Source organism: Danio rerio, chromosome 16 (genome assembly GCF_052040795.2).
Source record: "Danio rerio strain M-AB ecotype USA chromosome 16, GRCz13ab, whole genome shotgun sequence".
Taxonomy (NCBI): Eukaryota; Metazoa; Chordata; class Actinopteri; order Cypriniformes; family Danionidae; genus Danio; species Danio rerio.
The window spans coordinates 9,525,911-9,549,564 of record NC_141036.1 but is presented as its reverse complement, the minus strand read 5'-3'; the positions used below and the strand labels follow the sequence as shown (position 1 = coordinate 9,549,564).

Here is a 23,654-nt window from a genome sequence, read left to right as displayed (position 1 = left end):
AGGCACGATTCGATTCGATTTTCGATTATGAATAATAAATTAATTAATGACCAATTAATTATTTGTATACTACCGTTTAAACTACCTGAACTGCATGGTCTTTGTTTTACCCATAAACAAATCATACAGTAAATGAATAAAGGCAAGATACACACATAATTACCACCTGTCAATCACTTTTTCTGCGGAGGATCGCGATGCCGGTGTTGTCTATCGGACGAACCGTACGTGATACGTACATAGAAGAGCTTGCAAAACGGTGTTTTTTTGTCGACAACATGAACATTGTCAACATAACTCACTGGAAATCCAAAATGCTTAAACACCGCCGACTTCATAGAAAGAGGAGAGGGTTTAAGTTCTGTCGACGGGTTTCCTGCTTCTGCAGTTTAACAAGCACTTCAACAAGCCTGTTTTTTTCCCGCTTGGCAAGCCAAGCTGACGTGACATGGGGGCTTGGCAGCATCGACGATTCTATTTTTTGATTCGATAATCGAAATTGAGCATAAATTTCGATCGATTTCGATTAAAATCGAAATCGTGACACCCCTACACACAACTGTGTTTAAACCACCTATAAACGTGATTTTTGTACAGTATGTCCTCTTTAATGCTTCAAATTAATTAATAAGATACAAACAGCAAGGTTTAACATTATCATAGATTTGTAAATAGACATTATCATAGATTTGTAAACATATAGCACAGTGATGTCAGACCTCTTTTGCTTATTGCTCTTTATAACAATACCTTATAAGTGAAGCCAGTCTTGATGAAGTTCTTTTCCAAGACATTGTCCAAGGCTGGATCCAATTCCTCCCCAACATCCTCAATCAGTAGCGGACGCCCCAGAGATAAACTGTCCTCTAGATGGTTTCTGAAATACTTGTGATTCAGCGAGGTGATCTGTGGAAACAGCAAGACCTTATTACAGACCCAACTCAAGTTCTGTTCCTGGGGAAAGCTATTACCTAAGGAGGAGGTGAATTGTTATGAGGTCAAACCTTGGAAAGGGTGTCTGACCTCTCAAAAAGAAACCATGCATCAGTGCAAGCTGTGCATGGCCAATTAGATTTCAGCATGGCTTGCAAGAATATAAGTGTTCAACTTTTTACACCTGAAAAGGTATTTTGTTTTAGGGTACTTCATGTTTACTTACCACCTAAAGCATATTTTCTCTTACCATTGTCAGTTTAGCACGACAAAGTGAATGTCTGTTCACTTTTTTTCTCCTTTCATATGTAAAAAAGTATGTTTTACTTGTGATTTTAAGATGTAAAGCACATTTTGTTCTTGAGTATTTTCTTGTAAGACCAGCATTCCAAAATTGCTCATATACTTCTATTATTCCAACACAGGCTAGTTGGAAATTCTGCTTACATTCTGAGTTTGCAAAAACATACTTAAACACATTTGACTTTAGGTGGTATGACTGTTTTACCAACAACTTTTGTTTCTTTTCACACAATTTATATTTACAATGACATATTATGGATGAAAAAAGGATTGTTTTCATGCAGTTCTTTGCACAACAACGAATAAATACCACAAAAATACAAAAAAATGCCCTTTTATCTTTGCTACTGAAAACAGTATTGGTTAGGTTTAGGTCTCTGTTTTGCTAGGTAATCTGTATTATACTACTATGTCTATTCCAAAAGTTCACACTTAAATACGCTTGGCGTTAATAGCATGTTTGGCATGCTTTTCTAGGAGAAAATCTCTGAGCTCAGAGATAATTGAGCCCAAGGCTCCTGCCTGGTCAATAAGCATATAAAGGGGGTCCGGAATCAGGTAGGTCTTGAGAATTCCGCCAGTAAAAGGGAGGAAAAGGAGGAGAAAGGTTGGAAGGGGGGATTCTTCCAAAACGGAGGTAAGGCAGTAGGGTGATATCGGTCTATTTATTGTAAGCTTGAATTAATCTGATTGGATTATTACTGATTACGAATGAGAAGCTAGCAGTGATCAATCATATCATGTGCTCCTCTCGAAGTTAGTTTATAAAACTCCACTTATGGTGATACAAGAATGATATGCATCTAAAACATACAACAAAACATACTCCTAAGTAAAGTTTTTCAAATTAACAAAAATGTAGACAACGCCCTCTATAGTGGATAGTAGTGGATTTGAAACGTGCAATAAAATGTGCCCAGAAAAAGTATTTTACATTTTGGAAAATAAAGGCTGAGGCATATATTTACAATGAGCTTGGGTTGTATTATTCACAAATGGTTTATTTAGGTTTTATTTGTATTATACACTACCTGACAAAAGTCTTGTCGCCTATCCATGTTTTAGGAACAACAAATAATAATTCGACTTCTAGTTTTATTTGATATTAGAAGTGGCTTATATGAAAGAGAAAAGCCTCTAGATTACGCTTATTTTACCAAAATAAAATATGATTATGTCTTTATTTTTAATTATTTTTAATTAAAGGTACAGAGTAAAAATCTACCCTCTGCCACTTTTCCAAAAGATCAACTAGAAGTCAAGTTATTATTTGTTGCTCTTACAACTGCGATCGACGACAAGACTTTTGTCAGGTAGTGTATGTTAACAAATGTATTTTCATTTATGTTTTTATTTATGATTTGTAACAGCTAACTGATTGAAACATCCAACCCAAGCTCATTCTGAAAACGTAGTCCCGCGGACGTTTCTGGAGACAGCGCAATACGTACTGGGGGGTACGTACGGCCGCGTTTATTTTTTTCAAGCGAACGCTGTGGGGTGGTGTGACGCTGTTCCCTTTCGCGCATGCCTTACCTCCTTGTGGAGGGCTTCCCTGCTGCAACCCGTTTGTCCACTCAGCTCAGCGCGTGCATCGGCAGGCTCGAGATGCGGAGAGGGGTCGACCACGGCGACCGGTTTCGAGTCCGGGAAAGAGCAGCTCCAGCAATCAGGTAAGACAAAAACAGAATCCCAAAAATTAAGTGAACGAGTTTCGTGACAGGGTGAGAACGCGCCGAAATCCGAAAACGCGGTGGAATAATAAAAATCAGGGCTTTTATTTTTTTGGACGGCTTTTGTGAACTGTTGCTCGGGTTTAGGGAAGCGAGCGGGCGGGCGGGTCGATCGGTAAAATCGGTTGGGTTCAGGGAAGGAGGAGGGCGAGTCGGCCGATTGGCCAGTCGCGCAGTCAATCATCCGGTCAGTCGGATAGCGGCGTCCGGCGGGTTCACGCGAGAACAGCGCGGGCGCGGAGAGGCGTCTGAAGCAGGTCGCACACCAGAAGCGCCGCTCGGCGGCGCGCCGCGCAGCGCCACGCAGCGCCATGTATTTTAGAATTCTAAACATAGGTTTCTATCAGGGTACACACACTGGCGCCGCAAGTCGGCGCCTGTCGGCGGCGCCCGGCGACGGCTCAGGACGCAGTTCATTTTTCAGCCGCGCCACAGAGCGCCATCTGATTAGTTTCATGTTAAATATCATTTGAATGTGCGCGTCTGGTGTGTGATACCTTAAACTGTCATGTACGCGCCGTGTTGCGGCGCCGAGCGGCGCTTCTGGTGTGCGACCTGCTTTAGGTGCGAAAAAGCGAGCAACAGCGGCCTCTCGCGGATTCGCGAAAACAAAAACTGCAGCCGTACGTACCCGCCGGGACGTATTCCGCGATCTCCAGAAACGTCCGCGGGACTACGTTTCCACAATGAGCCCGGGTTGCAAACATCTTTTTCAACAAAGCAATATGTACTCTATAAACACCGATGAACCACACTGTGTAAATTCATATTATCAACAATGTACTGTACGAGTTATTCAATAGCTATATTTCCATCCAAAAATGTGAATTAACTTTATGTACAAAACTGTGTTATCGCATAAAAGACGTGCAAATAAAGCAGCGTTTCCATCCAATCTTTTCTTAATTTATTAAAGTAAACGCGAGGTGGCATTTGAAGGCATGAGATGTGGAGCACAGGCACTCTTGACAGTTCTGGAGGTCATTAGTAATATATTAACACCAATACTGAAATGGTTAAGGTGTTTTAGAAATGACCTAAACAATATTTCAGATATTTTACAATGTGCTCAGCCTGCTGGTTTGTCCATTCATACACATTTTTATCATCACATGATCTCTTATAACAAAATCACATGACCTTTTTAATGCGCATACTGAAGTTTGTTCGTTAAAAGTGTTTCCATTGTAGTTTATGCACATCTTTTCTTATCGAATAAAGAGTTTATTCTGCTTAGTTATGCGCATGTATTTTTATGTGCATTTTAAAAATGTATGCGCATCTTGGTGTTTCCATCTACCATTTTTTATGCACATATCCAAAATATGCATAAAATTTGGTGGCTGCAAAAATAGCTATTGTGATTCTTACCTGAAGTTCATTCTTGGACTCTTTGTTCTTGATCCAGATCTTTCCCTGGGTCTGGGGGTCAATCAGCAGGGGAAATCTGGCAGCTTTTGTGACAATTATCCCATTCTGGATGGACAGATCATCGTTAGGCAGTCCCTGCAGGTTCCATTCACTTACTGTTGGAGCATCGATCAACATCTCAGTAAGATTTAGATTGGTTCTAAAAGGAATCTGGCGGAACTTCATTTCTCTCTGCCAATCAGTGAGGAGGAGGTTGCGGAACTCTTGGTTAAAAGGTCCCGAATAGGACAAGAAGGCAGTAGCCAGCAGAACATCACCTGAAAAATGAAAAATGTAAAATTAAATTCTTAAATGTAATAAACTAAATGTTATTTGATTTTAAGTTAATGCTGTGCAGTCTCTTTGAGTATTTTTTGCAAACATCAGTTTTGTTGAACAAACAAATTTGGGAGTTATCCCAATTGAAGACAATATATGCCAGATTTACCAAACAGACAATCCACAAATGAAAGGACAAAGACGCAACATCTCATATCAACCAACGCAATAAGCATAACACAAATTAGCGTAGTGGCAAATAAGCCACTATTCTCATAAGGTGTGGGTGATCAAAAATATACAGTGGGTACAGAAAGTAATCAGACTCCCTTGAATTTGGGCACAGGTACAGGATGACTGGGACAGGATGGCTGGTTGCAATTAAAGGAAAGATGAATGCAGCCACGTACAGGGATATCCTGGACGAAAACTCTCTCCAGAGTGCTCAAGACCTCAGACTGGGCCGAAGGTTTACCTCCCAACAAGACAACGACTCTAAACATGCAGCTAAAATAATGAAGAGTGGCTTCGCAAAAACTTTCTTTGACTTTTCTTGAATGGCCCAGCCAGAGCCTTGACTTAAATTCAATTGAGCATCTCGGGAAAGACCTAATAATGGCTGTGCACCAATGTTTACCATCCAACCTGACATAACTGAAGAGGATCTGCAAGGAAGAATGGCAGAGAATCCCCAAATCCAGGTGTGAAAAACTTGTTGCATATTTCCCAAAAAGACTCTAGCTGTATTAGATCAAAAGGCTGCTTCTACTAAATACAGAGCAAAAGATATGGATACTTAGGACCATGTGATGTTTACATTTTTTCTTTTTTAATAGATCTTAAAAAATGTCAACACCTCTGTGTTTTTCTGTCAATACGGGTAGCTGTGTATACATCAAAGAGGAAAAAATGTACTTAAATGATTTTAGCAAATGGCTCCAATATAACAAAGAGCAAAAATCCAGTGGATATGGAAAGTATTCAAACCCCCTTCAATTTTGTAATATACAAAAGTATAGTTTTAGTTTATTTAAAAGAGCAGATTGCAAACCGTCTGAGCAAACTAAGATTGTGCTGGTATTACATGACTCACCCTAGTCGTCTTTTCATTCCTGAAGCAAATTAACAACTACATTTAGCAAACAATATGTCTGGATAATGTGTTCCTCTGGTATTACAAATACAGTTGAAGTCAGAATTATTAGCCCCCCTGAATTATTGGCCCCACTGTTTATTTTTTTCCTCGTTTTCTGTTTAACAGAGAGAACATTTGCTCAACACATTTCTAAACATAATAGTTTTAAAAACTCATTTCTAATAACGGTTCTATTTTATCTTTGCCATGATGATAGTAAATAATATTTTACTAGATATTTTTCAAGACACTTCTATACAGCTTAAAGTAACATTTAAAGGCTTAACTTGGTTAATAGGGTTAACTAGGCAAGTTATTGTATAACGATGGTTTGTTCTGTAGACTATCGAAAAAAAAATGAGCCTGAAGCGGCTAATAATTTTGTCCTTAAAATTGTGTGTAAAAAATTAAAAACTGATTTTATTCTGGTCGAAATAAAACAAATAAAACTTTCTTCAGAAGAAAAAATATTATTAGACATACTGTGAAAATTTCTTTGCTCTGTTAAACATCATTTAGAAAATATTTAAAAAAGAAAAAAAAATTAATAGGGGGCTAATAATTCTTACTTCAACTGTTTATGTGGAAAAATGCCATGCACTCTCTGGGATGCCTTCTCCTGACAACAACAACTGCAGCCTTTTTTAGGGTATCATTTAAGGCATGCATTTAAAGGTTTTAAACCAAGGCGCAAATACCCATAATTTGATTAGCCCAGAACATAAACGGTGTTGCGTGGCTCATTTAAATACTCCTACAAAGGCATTTTCAGTAAGGTCTGGCGCAAAAACAGCTGTGGCCCTGCCTTTTTAATGCTATTCCTCTCTGTGTGATATTAGTAAACACCCAAAGTACTATTTTAACATCAAAAAGACAGGTTGTGCTGCCTAAAAGTAAATCTGATCCTTTATGATTATATAGGCTTAAGGGTAAAAACTGCAAAAAGAAGCATTGAATATTCAGTAAAAACACACCAACGAGTCGTTTGGTCTGTGCAGCAAACTCTTTACTAAGCTGTGTCCAACGCTCCTTTTCTCCCGCCAGCCCGCTGATCAGACTAGAGGCGGTCTGCATCTTGTGTCGACACCGTTCTGCATCCTCCAGTAAAGTCTGAGAGAAAAAGAGGGTGAGAAGATAAGACAAAAAAAGATTAATTACGTTACAATGCGGCAGTGTCCTTGTTCACATTTATTTACCTTTATCAAGAGTGAGAGTGTCTTTAAATTACGTTTAATGTATCCGAAGAAAGTTCGTGTTGTCTTATCATTTAATAGGTGGATGTGTTTATTCAAGGCATATATTTCAGTTATGTTGTGTCTGTTATTAAGGTACTTGACGACGTTAAAATTAAATTGCATAAAATTGTTTAACATCAAGGGTGCCATGGTGAGTCAGTGGGAAGAACTGTAGGCTCGCAGCATGTTCATTAGTTCGAGCCCTGATTGGGCTAGAAGGTCTTTCTGTGTGGAGTTTGCATGTTTCCTCCAGTTTACCCCACAGTCCAAAGACATGTGGTATAGGTGAATTGGATAAACTAAAATGGCTGTAGTGTGTGTTTGTGTGTGTGTGTGTGTGTGTGAGTGTGGGTGTTTTCCAGCACTGAGGTTTCACGAGTTAAAATACTTTCAGTGCTGGGTTGTGGCTGAAGGAAAAACAATGTGGTACGCACACAGACTTATAATTTTTAATCAACCAGCCTAAGAACTGTCGTGCCATTATAAAATCAAGATCTGATTTCTATGACTGATAGATATAGCATGAAAAGTGGGTCTCAGACCAGACAAGAAGCACTGCATTAAGTTCCATTTCCATGTCTTTAAAACATGACCATTTATTTTACCCCAGTATTTTCAATGGACTTTCTGCACTAGCCAGCTGCTACTGAAGGTGCTTGCATTCACACTGACTTTCATCTCATTTTACACTTTAAACAACTAAATGAATGCTTAAAGCCCCGTTTACACTAGTACGATTTAGTTTTAAAGCGGCGTTTTAGAAAGAAAACGATCCGCGTCCACACTAGCGTTTTACCCAGCGTTCCTGAACAGCTCTCCGTCTACATTAAAACAGAGAAAACACACATCACGTGACCACACACACGGACACACACACTCTAGCATGCGCTGCAGAGTGCTTTGAGCACATACCCATACAAGGGGTGTGCACATCGGACTGTTCATCAAGGATCTCCAGTTTGATCTAATCTCACTATATTGGCTAAACGTGATATATAATTCATCTTGTTGTCTATATCTAACAACAAATTCCCAGACTTTGGTCTTTAGAATCTATTACTTGTTCTCAGGTAACATGTTTTGGCCGAGTGCAATTATAAGTTAGGGTAATATCTTAATTAATGTAACCGCGGACACCGATTCTGCACAATTGACTGATTGCTTGCCTTTTTTTCTCTATTGTATAAACTTATTGTATGTTATACTTTTAAAATGGCCATTATTGATTATCAAAACTGATATTCAGTGAAAGAGAGGGTATGTTTTGTATTTTCAATTAAAAGAAAAAAAAGGCAGTAATGTTATAGGCTCAGTTTGGTATAAATATGCATGAAGATGATACTCATATTTTGCAGCTACACGATGCACATTTTTGATGTCTGTTAAGTTGCTAATATCAAAATAAAAATAGCAGTTCCTCATATCATGTTTTAAGTTTATTATTAAGACAATGAAACAGCATAGCCAGGGTGATGTAAATGACTTTGTAAATGACACTCAGGTGTTTAATTTCCATATCAAACTTGCGAAGTCTGAACTTACACGGAGAGGATGCGAGACTGAACTGTGTGTGTAGGCTACTTAATATTGAGGAAAAAGCCCCAATCAGATAGGTGAATGTCGGCGGCCCCGCCTTCGTTTTCAGATGTCTCCGTTTTCCCCCATCCACACTGAGACAGAGCAGCAGCGTTTTAGAATAAAAACCTCTTCAGCATTTCCAAAATGCTCCGTTTTCGGCGCTCGAAAACTCCGGCATAGTGTGGACGGATGGCGTAATAAAATTGAAAATAGTCATATTAACCTTCATGGTTTCTGTCAAGTAAGGTTATTATTTGTTGCTCTTACAACTGGGATCGATGACAAGATTCCTATTTCACCCTGTAAGATCTCAGTTGTCATACTGTCAGACTTAATGGCAATCAAGACGTGCCAAACACGACCATTCATATGGAGTTTGACGACATCCATCCGTAACATTCACGCTCCTGCATTCTGACTTAATACCTCATGGCAAACAATGTTTGGCTGTGGATATTTTTCCTCACAGCGTGCCTCAATAAAACCAGCTGGTTTGAAGTTGTTGTGCTGATTGCATAATCAGATTCAGTGCTTCTATTGGTTCATGGTTTGACACTCATCGCGGCTGAAGTCACACTGTAGCAAATGGTCTAAAAACTTCTGACACTGCCAGAATATCATTGGATAAAAAATGTGATTGCAACAGCCATTAAGTAGCTGTTGGTGAACATGTCAAACCAACAATCAAAGATCACAGATTTTAGTCTAGGATTACAGAAGTCTATTAAGATTTCCTAAATTTGTATCAGACGACCAAATCATGGCTAAAATTGCAGTTTGACCTTTAATGCTTTTGTGCCCTGCTCTTTAGACTTTGCGTCTATATCGTTAAAATAGAGCCCACTATGTTTACGATGCCCTGAGAGCTGAGCTACTTATTTTGATTTTCTCAGACATATAGAATCAAGATAAGTGCGCAAACGTCTATCACACACACACACACACACATTTGTTTTTGTGAAAAGTGGGGACATTACATAGGCTTCCATTCATTTTATACTGTCCAAACCGTATATTATATTGCCCTCACCCTACCCCACCCCTATACCTAACCATCACAGGAGACTGTGTGCAGCTTTACTCTCTGATTAAACTCATCCTGTGTGATTTATAAGCATTTTAAGAATATAGGACGTCACCAATGTCCTCATATTTCACCTCCTTTTTGTAATACCTGTGTCATACCCATGTTATTATACAGATTTGTGTCCTGATATGTCACAAAAACATGCACAAACACACACACACACACACACACACACACACACACACACACACACACACACACACACACACACACACACCATATTACTCCATGCAAAAGCTAGAAGCTTTTTGCACTGCCAACCGATGATCAACAATAATAATGATTAATTTGAGCTTTTCCCAACAGGGAAAAATGGCAACTATCAGGAATGCAAGATTGTATGGGCTTTGGATTGAAAAAATGTCATTATAATGGAAGTCAATGGGGCAAAAACAGCCACAAACATAATGAAAGAATAGGGCGACGCAGTGGCGCAGTGGGTAGCACGTTCGCCTCACAGCAAGAAGGTCGCTGGGTCGATCCTCGGCTCAGTTGGCGTTTCTGTGTGGAGTTTGCATGTTCTCCCTGCGTTCGTGTGGGTTTCCTCCAAAGACATGCGGTACAAGTGAATTGGGTAGGCTAAATTGTCCGTAGTGTATGAGTGTGTGTGTGTAAGTGTGAATGTTTCCCAGAGATGGACTGTGGCTGGAAGGGCATCCGCTGCGTAAAAACCTGCTGGATAAGTTGGTGGTTCATTCCGCTGTGGAGACCCCAGATTAATAAAGGGACTAAGCCGACAAGAAAATGAATGAATGAAATTAAACATAATGAAAGAGTGTGTATTGTTGAGTTTTTGAAAACTTTTAAAGCATTTTCCCAAAATGTGTCAAAATAAGATTGTCACCAAAAATCATTCCACTAGCTGAAACACAGACAAAATTTTCAAATTAAGATTTAAAATCATCCTAGAGTGGATGAAATCATCCCAAGCAGCATACAAGGGTCAATAGCTGACCTTTTTTAGTTTAATTATAAATACATACAGTATGTAGATATACAGCTGCAATTCAAAATTTTATTTATTTTCAATCAAGAGATAGAACTTAAGGAAAGCTTTAAGGAAAGCTGATTTCATCTTGCTGTATAAATGTTTTTCAATTCTCTGTATTTTTTCTAATCTTTTTATCTTTGCATAAAAATTGCTCTTAATCTTTTGTGAAGTCAATCACTGGATCTTTATTTTTTTAAGGTCTCTAAGCCCCGTTTTCACTGCCAGTTAAATGTGACCCAATTCCGATTTTTTGCTTATATGTGACACAGATCAGATCTGTTCTATACCGTGTAAACACGAAAAAAACGCATGCATTCGGATATTCAGAGATCGGTTTCAGGCCTCCTTCATATGTGGAAATAAATCAGATATAAATTGGATATGTTACAATGCGACTATCGTGTAAACAGGCAGATCGGATTAATTGAGGCATTCTGTTCTGTACATCATTAAACTTGTGACAATGTGGTGCTTCTCCTCGGTTTAATGATGTAGAAGGAAGAGCGTGTGTGGAGATTTCGACGCGGTAAACAACAACAACAACAGAGGTTACAGGGAGGAAAGTGTTCAGTTGCCACAATTGGCTCCCACCAGACCTGAGATCTCTCTCGTACCCACACATTCCTCTGAATGGTGGAGGACATCATACAGCTTATAAACCATAGGAGCAAGCTGCGATGATGCTCCTTTCCCACTTTCTCCACCTCAAAATCATTTTAAAGTTGGACGAACTTCGTTGTAACTTTTTGTTGCTATTAATATACGCACTGCGGGCTACACATAGAACAACTTTATTCTCTCCAAAAACACCAGTGCGCACACAGGCAAAGGCTACATCTTCAACTGCACACGCACACATCAGGGTCATACCATTACATAAACTGCGTGGGGGTAAATCTGGACTGAGCCATTCACTGCTTATACTACACCGCATATTTCACAGAGCTAAAAACAAGACAATTTCTTCTATTGTGGCTGGTGTGGCACAGATGCGAGATCCTGCGTTTATGCATGCGCAACATCGTAAATTGTATGGCAAGAGTAAACACATGAATTGGATATGGGTCACAATTAAAAGAACGTGTAAACGGACAGACAAAAAGAAATCTGATATAGGTAACAAATTGGAATTGGACATCAAGACCTGACAGTGTAAACAGGGCCTAATTGTCTCTTTGCCAATGATGTCATGCCCTCAAAGCCTGAGTTCACAGAGAAAGTCGATGATCAGAGACATGGTACCAACAACGCTTGATTGCACCGGTTTGAATTTGTCAACTTAAAACTAATCCTGTAATCCCAAGTTTGTTCAGCCACTATCATGGTACAGACTCAACAAACCCTTCTGTTGGTTTCTAGTAATCCTGAAGACCTTGATTAGCTTGTCCAGGTGTTTTATTTAGGGTAAAATGTGCAGGACAGTCACACTTTAGGAGCTAGATTTTACACTCCTGCCCTATTATATCCAGCACAGCGGTTACCTGTTTTTCTATCATTGCCTTCTCATACTCTGCTTGAACCACATCCAGCTCTGCTTGTTTCGCATCCAATTCTGCCTGGGCTTTCTGGAGGTCCAAATTAGCTATGGTCAGCCTGTTCTCCTGCACTGCCAGATTAGCCTGAGGGTGACAGACAAAGAGAAAGCGTTTCAGCCTTAGTGTGAAACCAAAGTGCAACACAGTAAAAACACCATTATTTATTATGTCACAGCATTATTTAATGTATAAACAGACTTTTTTTAATCTATCTGCAACTACTACTTACTGCTGTTAGTATTATTTTCAATTTAGTTTGGATTTCTTTTACCTTAGCATTGCAGTGTAAATGGCTTTACTGTATTTTGACTTTTGCATTAAATTATGAATTGAAACACTTCCACACATTAAAATGTACTCTATTTTAATGTATACAAAACTGACTGAGCTTCACATTTAATAATCTTTTTTGTTATCACTGGATGTTAAGGGGAAAAAATCTGATGTTTTCATTAATATTTTCTGTTCTCGATTTATAAATGCTGCAAACTGTTTAGAAACATTAAAAGTGTCCAAGAAGATCTCCAAAATCGTCACACGCATTGACCCAGAGACTGTTTAGATGCATGTCACTGATGAGAAGATGACAGATGTTTACTGCATGATGACTTTAAACAGCCAGCAGGCACAAGACGTCAACATGATGTCAGATTAATGTTGTACCCTAACATCGTGGGGACGTTGCATTTTGTTTGGAAATAAAAATCAGGTTGAGGAGAGAACTAAACATAAGCAAAGAGCTTAGAATGACCAAGAGCCGACACTCAATAGAACGTTCCATTGCAACAGCAGTGCCCAGCAACAGCCCCGGATTCTGCCATTCGGTCGGTTGTCCATTGGATCTTATTGCTTTCTCAATGGCAAGCAGCTGCTTTGTTTTTTATTAATTTATTTAAAAAGCGCATTGAAGCTGAGGTACAACCTGAAAGACGTCAATACAACACTTACTATCACAATCTTCAGCACTTTTAATAGTTTATTTTACAGACTTATAATACGCTTTTGTTCTATTGGAGTTTTCATTCCAAAAATGATACCGAGCCATCTAGTTGCTGTTTCCCAAATCGCACTAGAGTGTCGCCTCTTGGTGATTCTATGCTCTTTGACATGAGGCCAATATCAATCTCTAACATTCGACCTAAAATTAACCAATTATCAACGTCTAATGATGTTGCATTTTAATGTTGTGTGGACATTACCAATATGACGTCTATCAGACATTGTATTTTGGTTGCCATACCTGAAAAACACCTGTCACTCTCCAACCGAAAATCAACAAAATTTTAACATCATTTGACGGCATTATTGGACATTAAAATAAGATTGTCCTTAGACGCTGGCTAGACATTGAATTTTAGTCACCTGATGTCACAACATAAATCTAACCTAATATTATTGTCTTATGTGTGCCTACTCAGCAATAACTAAATGCACTACAAAATGTTACATTTACACACATCCACAAATTACAAGTCAATGCATCAGCCTTTTACAGCGTAATACTCACTTACTCTTGAGTACTTTTAAAAGGGCTAATTTTCACTCATACTTTGAGTAATATTTACAACAAATACTTTTACTCGCACTACATTTTTAGATAAGTATTAGTACTTTTACTTAAGTATGATTTTTCAGTACTCATTCCACCACTGATTAAAGCTAAGAAATATAAACTAACAAAGAGGGAACCTTGATGTCAAAACATAATTGACATCAAACGTAACATAAAAAACCCATAGCAACCTCAAATAGATTTGACTTTAAATCCTTGATGTCCATTAGACATCAACATATTTATGCCATGGATGACCACTAAAATAAAAAAGGGTCCCACTTTATATTAAGTGGTCTTAACTAATATGTACTTACACAGGAATTAATAGTATGTTACAATGTATTTATTGTGTAAATACATGTATTTACTGTTTAATTATGCTTGATTAAATACATGTATGTAATTACATCTGTAATTAACTTTTGTAATTACATTTGTAAATACACTGTTGACCATCCCTTACACCATAACCCACCCTTAAACCTACCCATACCACCAAACCTGTCCATAACCCAACCTCTATCCCAACTCAAAAGCACCACAAGTGTTTTCAAATACATTATAAACACAGTAAGTACATTGTATTTATTTTTTGATGCAAGTACAAAGTAGTTAAGGACACTTAATGTAAAGTGGGACCAAAAAAAGTATTAGAAGAATATAAGAACATTTCATTAATCTGAAAGCTTAAATTACAAATGACAAATTTACACTGGATTTTGTATCTCTACATTGAATGTATACTACCTTGATGTCAAATCAGCATCAAATCGACATCTTAAATGTGTGCAAAATTGAATACAGGACTATCCTGTAACTGATTTATGAAATGTTTTTTGATGGCCATGTTAGATGTCAAATTGATGGCATTTTTTGATGTAATTTTTACATCTTTTTGACATCAAGGTGCTGGGATAGCAACTACAGCTGGGATTTTGTAGTCTCTGAAAAGTAAAAAAGTTAACAAAAAAAAAAAGATTAAATTATGATCAAAGACATGTAAACAACAATTTTCAGATTTAATTAGAGCCAGTTAGTAAAGAAAGCATTAAAACATGGCATGTAACATGTCAAAAAGTCATCTCACCTTCAAAGGAAGCACTTCTTTATTGATGGAGAAGAAGGCAGCCATTGCTTTAGTCCAGGAGCACAGCCCTGCAACATTTCCACACACCCTCTTGGCTGTTTCTATGTTATAGTCTACCATGTCAAAGTACGGAGAAAGAAATTCCACCACCTCTTCATTGATGGTGTCTTTGGGGAATTGCTAAAGCAAAAAAAAATAAATAAATAAGAGATAAGAGATAATAATAAAATTAAAAAGATGGAAGAGTTCAACTTTGCCACACAGGAGTTGTACTGAAAAGAATTTGTCAATCCATTTCGGAAATTATGCAAACCTAATGTCCAATCAATTAATCAACTAATTGACTTTTAGTTGATCATTTGGTATCAGAAGTGGCTTATATGAAAGGCGAAGGCCTCTAGATTACACTTATTTTACCATGATCATGCCTTGATTTTGAATGATTAAATTAGGACAATAAGGTCTGACTTTGCTTAGACGAAAATCTTGTCACTTAGCAGAAAAATGCACAGTTTAGAATATAAAGTCATGTGGAAAAAGAATTAATTAATGTCTCAAATAACTTATTAATAAATCATCTGAAATGGCAACGAAGGTTTTCTTGCAGGACTCCCAGAGTTCATCAAGATTCTTTTTGATTCATCTAAAATGCCTTCTCCATCTTATCACAGACATGCTCGATAATGTTTAACTCTGGTGACTGGGTTGGCCAATCCTGGAGCACCTTGACCTTCTTTGCTTTCAGGAACTTTGATGTAAAGGCTGAAGTATAGGAAGGAGGGCTTTGTAATGTAATGGGCAGCACAAATGTCTTGATTCCTCAGGCTGTTGATGTTGCCATCCACTCTGCAGATCTCTTGCACGCCCCCTTACTGAATGTAAACCCAAACCATGATTTTTCCTTTACCAAACGTGACGGATTTCTATGAGAATCTTGTGTCCATGCTGGTTCTTGTAGGTCTTCTGTAGTATTTGTGATGATTCTACCTTCTGCCACTTTTCCAAGTGATCAACTAGAAGTCAAGTAATTATTCGTTGCTCTTACAACTGGGATCGACAACAAGACTTTTGTCAGGTAGTGTATATAAATATATGTATGTTCTTTATAAATAGCCTTTTTATATCTAAAAAAAAATTACAGAGATTTGCTATAATTTCTTTTTAAAGCTTCACTATTTTCCAATTATTAGGCAAAATTTAAGTGCAAAAGTGCAGGTTTAAAATAACATTTTGACAACATAACAGTATGTACTGCAGAAACAGTAAATGTTGCTGTAGCATTTATGAATGAACATATTTATCTGTGAATGTGCCAATTTCCTGAGCTCTGTGCTGCCGATTGCCAGTGTGGGTGGCAAGCGTACAGTATGTCTTGTCTAATTATGTATATCAGGCATTCCGTACAGTATGTCAGCATATATCATTTATTTATTCATATGAATGGCAAAACTGTATTTTTAGCACCTATAACTGCAGTCTTCAGTGTCACACGATCCTTCAGAAACCATTCAATGATGGAATATGATGACTTAAAACATTATCAAGGATGAAACAGTTCTCAACCATAAGTAGAACTTATAATCCGGTCAAAAATTATTTTAATAAAAAAAAAAAATGCTGAGTTTCACACAATTACTCCATGTTGTCCCAATACTAATGAACTTAACATTTTTACAAACCTAAGTGGATTGAACTTAAAACAATACTTTTGTCCCAACAAAACAAGTACAAATTGTGTTGCTTCAACTCATTTTAAATGAGTTTAAGCAATAAGGAAAAGGCATTTTATGTATAAACCATTTTTTGAGTGTAAGGCTATGGCTCTCAATAGACTCCTCATTTGCTGCTTATTAACAGTTATTAAGGTAGTATTTTGGGTTAATGTATTGGGTAGGATTATGGATGTAGAATTAGATCGTTCAAAATATGCACTTTATATGTACAAATAAACTAGATAAAAGGTATGGCGCAATTTAAAATGAAAATGCAATCATCATTTACTTCTTTCAAACCTTTATGATTTCCTTTTGTCACACAAAGGAAACTACTTGGGCGAGGCAGTGGCGCAGTAGGTAGTGCTGTCGCCTCACAGCAAGAAGGTTGCTGGGTCGCTGGTTCGAACCTCGGCTTAGTTGGCATTTCTGTTGCATGTTCTCACTGCCTTCGCGTGGGTTTCCTCCGGTTTCCCCCACAGTCCAAAGACATGTGGTACAGGTGAATTGGGTAGGCTAAATTGTCCTTAGTGTATGAGTGTGTGTGTGTGGATGTTTCCCAGAGATGGGTTGCGGCTGAAAGGGCATCCGCTGCATAAAAAAACTTGCTGGATAAGTTGGCGTTCATTCCGCTGTGGCGACCCCAGATTAATAAAGGGACTAAGCCGACAAGAAAATGAATGAGGAAACTATTTTGAAGGAGGCTGGAAACCTGTAACATTAACATTCATAGTATTTGTTTTTCCTACTGTGGAAGACAATGGTTACAGATTTTCAGCTTTCTTCAGAATATCTTGTTTTCTATTCAAGAGAAAAAGAAAACAAGTTTTAGAACCACTTGAAGGTGAGTAAATAATGTGTAAATTTACTTTCTGGCTGAAGTATCCTTTAATAACAGGCAAGTAATAAGCCACCAGTTAATAGTGAGACTTGGTACCTGTGAATGCTCTGCTAAATATAAAGTTCAGAGCAACAAAATGTATTTAAAATAATTTTAATAATATGGAAATTATGCTATTTTATCATTTTTATTCTGATTCCTAAATGACAAAACATTTTACATAGGACTACAGTAGTAATCACAGTTAACTTATGTATTACCAGTACTACCATTGCAAGTACCAGTTCACTATTAAAAGCAGCTTAATACGACTATATCACTCTTTGTGGTCTAAGTAACCTTGCATAACCTTATATTCAATTTTACAATCAAAAGGGTAAAATAATGCACTAGATATTAACGTCTGGTACCTGTAAACTGCCCAGGAAGTTGCCAGCAGTCATGAGTTTGAGTGACTCTTGCCAGGAAGGCATGGTGCAGTTTTTCTCTGGATCAGTTTTCACTGTGTTCACTCTCCTCTGGAAGAGCAACAACACGCAGTCCATGATGCGCATGATGAGGTGTGGTGGTCTACCCAGAGTTCGCACCGTGGCAATGTCTGATGGCTTTATGGTCTGGTAAAAGATAAACAGAAACAGAAATACACAAGTTTAATAAAAACCAAAACAGGGTATGTAAAGAAAAAAAGTGTAACCATTAAAGCAACTGAACAAAAAGTATAGAGAGCTGTGAGTAAATATCTATCAAAACTGAAGTGTAAAATAGGAGGATTTAAATGCATTTGAAACTGGCTTTTGGGAAACCACACAGTGTTTTTGTTAATGTCATTTTGTAATTAAATATGTGTAAAACGTGTGATCCTGGACCAAAAGAGTCATAGGATTTATACATACTGATTCATAAGCTTTCCATTGATGTTTGGGATTGTTGGAGGGTTCGTTCGTTTGTTTGTTTGTTTGTTTGTTTGTTCGTTTGTTCGTTCGTTCGTTCGTTCGTTCGTTCGTTCGTTCGTTCATTCATTCATTCATTCATTCATTCATTCTCCTTCAGCTTAGTCCCTCTATTCATCAGGGGCCACCACAGCGGAATGGACCACCAACTGATCCAGCATATATTTTACACAGAGGATGCCCTTTCAGCTACAACCCAGTACACACTCATTCACACACATCAACTACGGACAAATTAGTTAGTTCAATTCACCTATAGCGCATGTCTTTGGACTGTGGGGGAAACCGGAGCACCTGAAGAAAACCCACGCCAACACGAGGAGAACATGCAAACTCCACACAAAAATCCCAACTGACCTTGCCAGGGTCTGAATCAGTGACCTTCCTGCTGTGAGGAAGACAGTGCTTCCCACTGCGCCACCGTGCCGCCCCACTAAATAACTACAGTAACTTTATTCAAAATGTATTTGTAAATTGTACAGTGAAGGAAAAGTGAGTTATTATTGATAACTTGATTTAATTTTCCACATCAGGTGATCAATTTGAATGGGTTAAACTTAAAAATAGATTTTGCAACTTGTTGGGGTTACATCCCAATGTTGACAGATATGGTTTGGGTTTGTATGTTGAAGTGGGGATGTGGGGTTGGTTAGAGGCTGCTGCTTTCAGATGCCTGCTCGCTGTGAGAGCACCTACAGCAACCCTGCCATCACACTATCTATTTTTACATCCTCACAGGCAGCGTGCAATTACACCGAAACTGCAGGCACCGTAATGCCCCATGAACATCACACTTCTCTTATTTGCTAAGTTTCCATCCACCGATTTTAATGTGCATTTTAGGGTAGTGCACATTGGGTTGATATTGTCTAGCTACGTTTCCATCCAAAGATGTGAATTAAACTGAAAATGGCATAAATCATTTGTCAATAAAGCACTGATTCCATCCAATGAGTCAAACAGAACAAAATCAATAGCCTTTTCCCTTGTATAATAAATAGCTTGCATCTCAAAAAACAAAATGCAATGAATGCACTGTGGCTTTTAGGCTGAATTTATACTACATGTTTCAAGTGTCCCAATAAAAATTTTGTCCCATCATATGTCACAGATCAGACATGGAAAAAAAAAATCACATGGATTCTGATTTACTCAGATTAGAATCAGGTCTTGTTCAAATGTGGAAATGTAACTGATAGGAATCAGATATGTGCCCTTGTGTCTACAGTGTAAGCAGGTAGATCAGATTTTCACCTATAAATGCGAGTCGCATATGCCAACTTTAATGCTTTCATTTCGGAACAGATTTTTTGCATAAGTCTGACACCTTAAATCTCATATACAAGGACAAAAAAAAAAAACTTATATTTTGCATGTAGCACAAGTTAATGCACTTAAGCATATTAACCAGAGAGAAAGAGAGTGAGTGTGAATGCACCATTTACCATTTTTACAATATAAACTACAACATGTATTCTTTGCAGTTTACTACTGTAATATGTACTGCATTGTGAGTAATTTGAAAACCTTCACAGTAATTTACTGCATAATAGGGATATTCTACTGTAATCAGAGTAATCAAGTACGGCTAGGTAAAGACAAAAATGAGACATTTAATGAATCAAAATAATTGGTTACTTTATTTTGATGGTCCGTTTGTTGAATTTAAGTTACATTGCATCTACTTTTCAACTTAATTCTCATTAGATTATTAGTAGACTGCTAGGTTGGGGTTAGGGTTGGGGATAGGATTAGTGTAAATTGACATGTACTTGCTAAGTTTCTAATAATCAGTTTAATGTCTGTTTAGCAGCAGTTTCAACAGATATTAAGCAGATGGTCTACTAAAACTCAAAAAGTGCTACCAATTAAATAACATCTTGCATCTCGAAATGTATTTAAATAAGTTTGATGAAAGAAAGTGACTATTGTAAACCATTTAAAATAAATATATTAACAATAAATAATAATAAATACTGTTGTACATGATCTCGTCACTTGTTTGTTTGTTTTTTTAATTCAATAGTAAATACTAAAATAAAGGTTTTGTAGTGGCCGTGTGAAATGTAAATAAAGTACATTAAAAGTACTGTAAAAATTGTCATACTGTGAAATTAAAATGTAGTAAAGGGTATTTACCATAAAAATAGTTGTGGGTTAAGACTACTGTAAAATGAAACTGCGGTAGCGCCCTGCTACTGTAAAACACACTAACAAGTAAGCTACTGTAAATGAGCAGGTGTGGTAAATTGCTGGCAACAGTGCTGCCAGTAATTTACATCTAAATGTATTTTAGTCATTTAAGCAATGAATTAAACTGAAAATGGCATAAATCATTTGTCAATAAAGCACTGATTCCATCCAATGAGTCAAACAGAACAAAATCATGAGCCTTTTTCCTTGTATAATAGCTTGCATCTCAGAAAACAAAATGCAATGAATGCACTGTGGCTTTTAGGCTGGATTTATACTACATGTTTCAAGTGACCAAATAAAAAATTTTGTCCCATCATATGTCACAGATCAGACATGGAAAAAAAAATATCACATGGATTCTGATTTACTCAGATCAGAATCAGGCCTCGTTCATATGTGGAAATGTAACTGATAGGAATCAGATATGTGCCCTTGTGTCTACAGTGTAAGCAGGTAGATCAGATTTTCACCTATAAATGCGAGTCGCATGTCATTACAAATTGTAGCAAAGTATGCCAACTTTAATGCTTTCATTTCGGAACAGATTTTTTGCATAAGTCTGAAACCTTAAATCTCATATACAAGGACAAAAAAAAAAAACTTATATTTTGCATGTAGCACAAGTTAATGCACTTAAGCATATTAACCAGAGAGAAAGAGAGTGAGTGTGAATGCACCATTTACCATGTTAACAATATAAACTACAACATGTATTCTTTGCGGTTTACTACTGTAATATGTACTGCATTGTGAATAATTTGAAAACCTTCACAGTAATTTACTGCATAATAGGGATTTGCGATATTCTACTGTAATCAGAGTAATCAAGTACGGCTAGGTAAAGACAAAACTGAGACATTTAATGAATCAAAATAATTGGTTACTTTATTTTGATGGTCCGTTTGTTGAATTTAAGTTACATTGCATCTACTTTTCAACTTAATTCTCATTAGATTATTAGTAGACTGCTAGGTTGGGGTTAGGGTTGGGGATAGGATTAGTGTAAATTGACATGTACTTGCTAAGTTTCTAATAATCAGTTAAATGTCTGTTTGGCAGCAGTTTCAACAGATATTAAGCAGATGGTCTACTAAAACTCAAAAAGTGCTACCAATTAAATAACATCTTGCATCTCGAAATGTATTTAAATTAGTTTGATGAAAGAAAGTGACTATTGTAAACCATTTAAAATAAATATATTAACAATAAATAATAATAAATACTGTTGTACATGATCTCGTCACTTGTTTGTTTGTTTTTTTAATTCAATAGTAAATACTAAAATAAAGGTTTTGTAGTGGCCGTGTGAAATGTAAATAAAGTACATTAAAAGTACTGTAAAAATTGTCATACTGTGAAATTAAAATGTAGTAAAGGGTATTTACCATAAAAATAAGTTGTGGGTTAAGACTACTGTAAAATGAAACTGCGGTAGCGCCCTGCTACTGTAAAACACACTAACAAGTAAGCTACTGTAAATGAGCAGGTGTGGTAAATTGCTGGCAACAGTGCTGCCAGTAATTTACATCTAAATGTATTTTAGTCATTTAAGCAATGAATTAAACTGAAAATGGCATAAATCATTTGTCAATAAAGCACTGATTCCTTCCAATGAGTCAAACAGTACAAAATCATGAGCCTTTTTCCTTGTATAATAGCTTGCATCTCAAAAAACAAAATGCAATGAATGCACTGTGGCTTTTAGGCTGGATTTATACTACATGTTTCAAGTGACCAAATAAAAAAATTTGTCCCATCATATGTCACAGATCAGACATGGAAAAAAAAATATCACATGGATTCTGATTTACTCAGATCAGAATCAGGCCTCGTTCATATATGGAAATGTAACTGACAGGAATCAGATATGTGCCCTTGTGTCTACAGTGTAAGCAGGTAGATCAGATTTTCACCAATAAATGCGAGTTGCATGCCATTACAAATTGTTGCAAATTATGCCAACTTTAATGCTTTCATTTCGGAACAGAATTTTTGCATAAGTCTGAAACCTTAAATCTCATATACAAAGACTGTACTGAGAAATTAAAATGCAGAAAAGGGTATTTCACCATATAAAGATGTTGTGGTATAAGACTATTTTATTGTAAAATGAAACTGCGGTAGCGCCTTGCTACTGTAAAACACACTTACAAGTAAGCTACTGTAAAGGGGCAGGTGTAGTAAATTTCTGGCAACAGTGCTGCCAGTAATTTACATCTAAATGTATTGTAGTCATTTTAGCAATGTACACAGGAAAATAAAAATAGGAAAAACAATCTCATGAATAATGGTACACAATATGCATGAAGGGTGGCAGTGGTCAGGTGGAAAGTGAAAAGGTGAGATATGCTTATAGGTCATACCAGCGCTATCTCACCCCAATTCAACTTTTTGATTCAGTGGCTAATTTGTACATTTCGATATGATTTGTTCATCCCCGAATGATGGTTGAGTTTAGGGGTGGGGTTTGGTGCCACACCTCCTTTTAAAAATCGTACATTTGTGTATGACTAAACTCGTATGAATTTGTACAAATTAGCCACTAAAATTAACGCGCTGCGGTGGTGCAGTGGGTAGCGCTGTCACCTCACAGCAGGAAAGTCGCTGGTTTAAGGCTCAGCTGGGTCAGTTGGCATTTCTGTGTGGAGTTTGCATTTTCAGCTGGAAAGGAATCCGCTGCATTAAACATATGCTGAATAAGTTGGCGGTTCATTCTGCTGTGGCGACCCCTGATTAATAAAGGGACTAAAGGCTGAGGAGCTCCAGATGGAAAATTTTGTTTTGTGTTTACCTTTGTAACTGCTGTTTAAAGTTGTTGCACATCTGCTGGTTCCCGTCTCTGAATGAGTGAGTTTTAGCTACTTGTAGTGCATCAGATGCCTTTTTCAAACTCAAGACAACATGACTGCAATTGTTATTGCATGCAGTGTCTTCTGCTCTGACTCACGATGCATTTTAATGCACAAAAAAAGGTTTCCTTCTAGTAAAAACTTTAAATAAAATTACTGATACACTGCAATCGTTTCCCAAAAAGTGAGGACTTATTTCTGTTGAACACACATAACATAGAAACAGTGCTTTATTTTCAAATGAT

General features: G+C 37.3%; 1 protein-coding gene across 3 annotated transcripts in view; it reads right to left on the bottom strand.

Moving 5' to 3' along the window:
- The window catches only part of dnah5 (dynein, axonemal, heavy chain 5), a 233,694-nt gene that overhangs the window by 56,910 nt on the left and 153,130 nt on the right, over positions 1-23,654 (bottom strand). For all 3 annotated transcript variants that reach the window (XM_087286532.1, XM_087286533.1, XM_087286534.1), the window contains 6 exons: positions 17,825-18,028; positions 14,862-15,041; positions 12,166-12,303; positions 6,768-6,903; positions 4,341-4,657; positions 751-906 (listed from right to left, as the gene is read on the bottom strand). In XM_087286532.1, the coding sequence (XP_087142658.1) occupies positions 751-906; positions 4,341-4,657; positions 6,768-6,903; positions 12,166-12,303; positions 14,862-15,041; positions 17,825-18,028 (1,131 nt within the window). The remainder of the gene's footprint in view (positions 1-750; positions 907-4,340; positions 4,658-6,767; positions 6,904-12,165; positions 12,304-14,861; positions 15,042-17,824; positions 18,029-23,654) is intronic.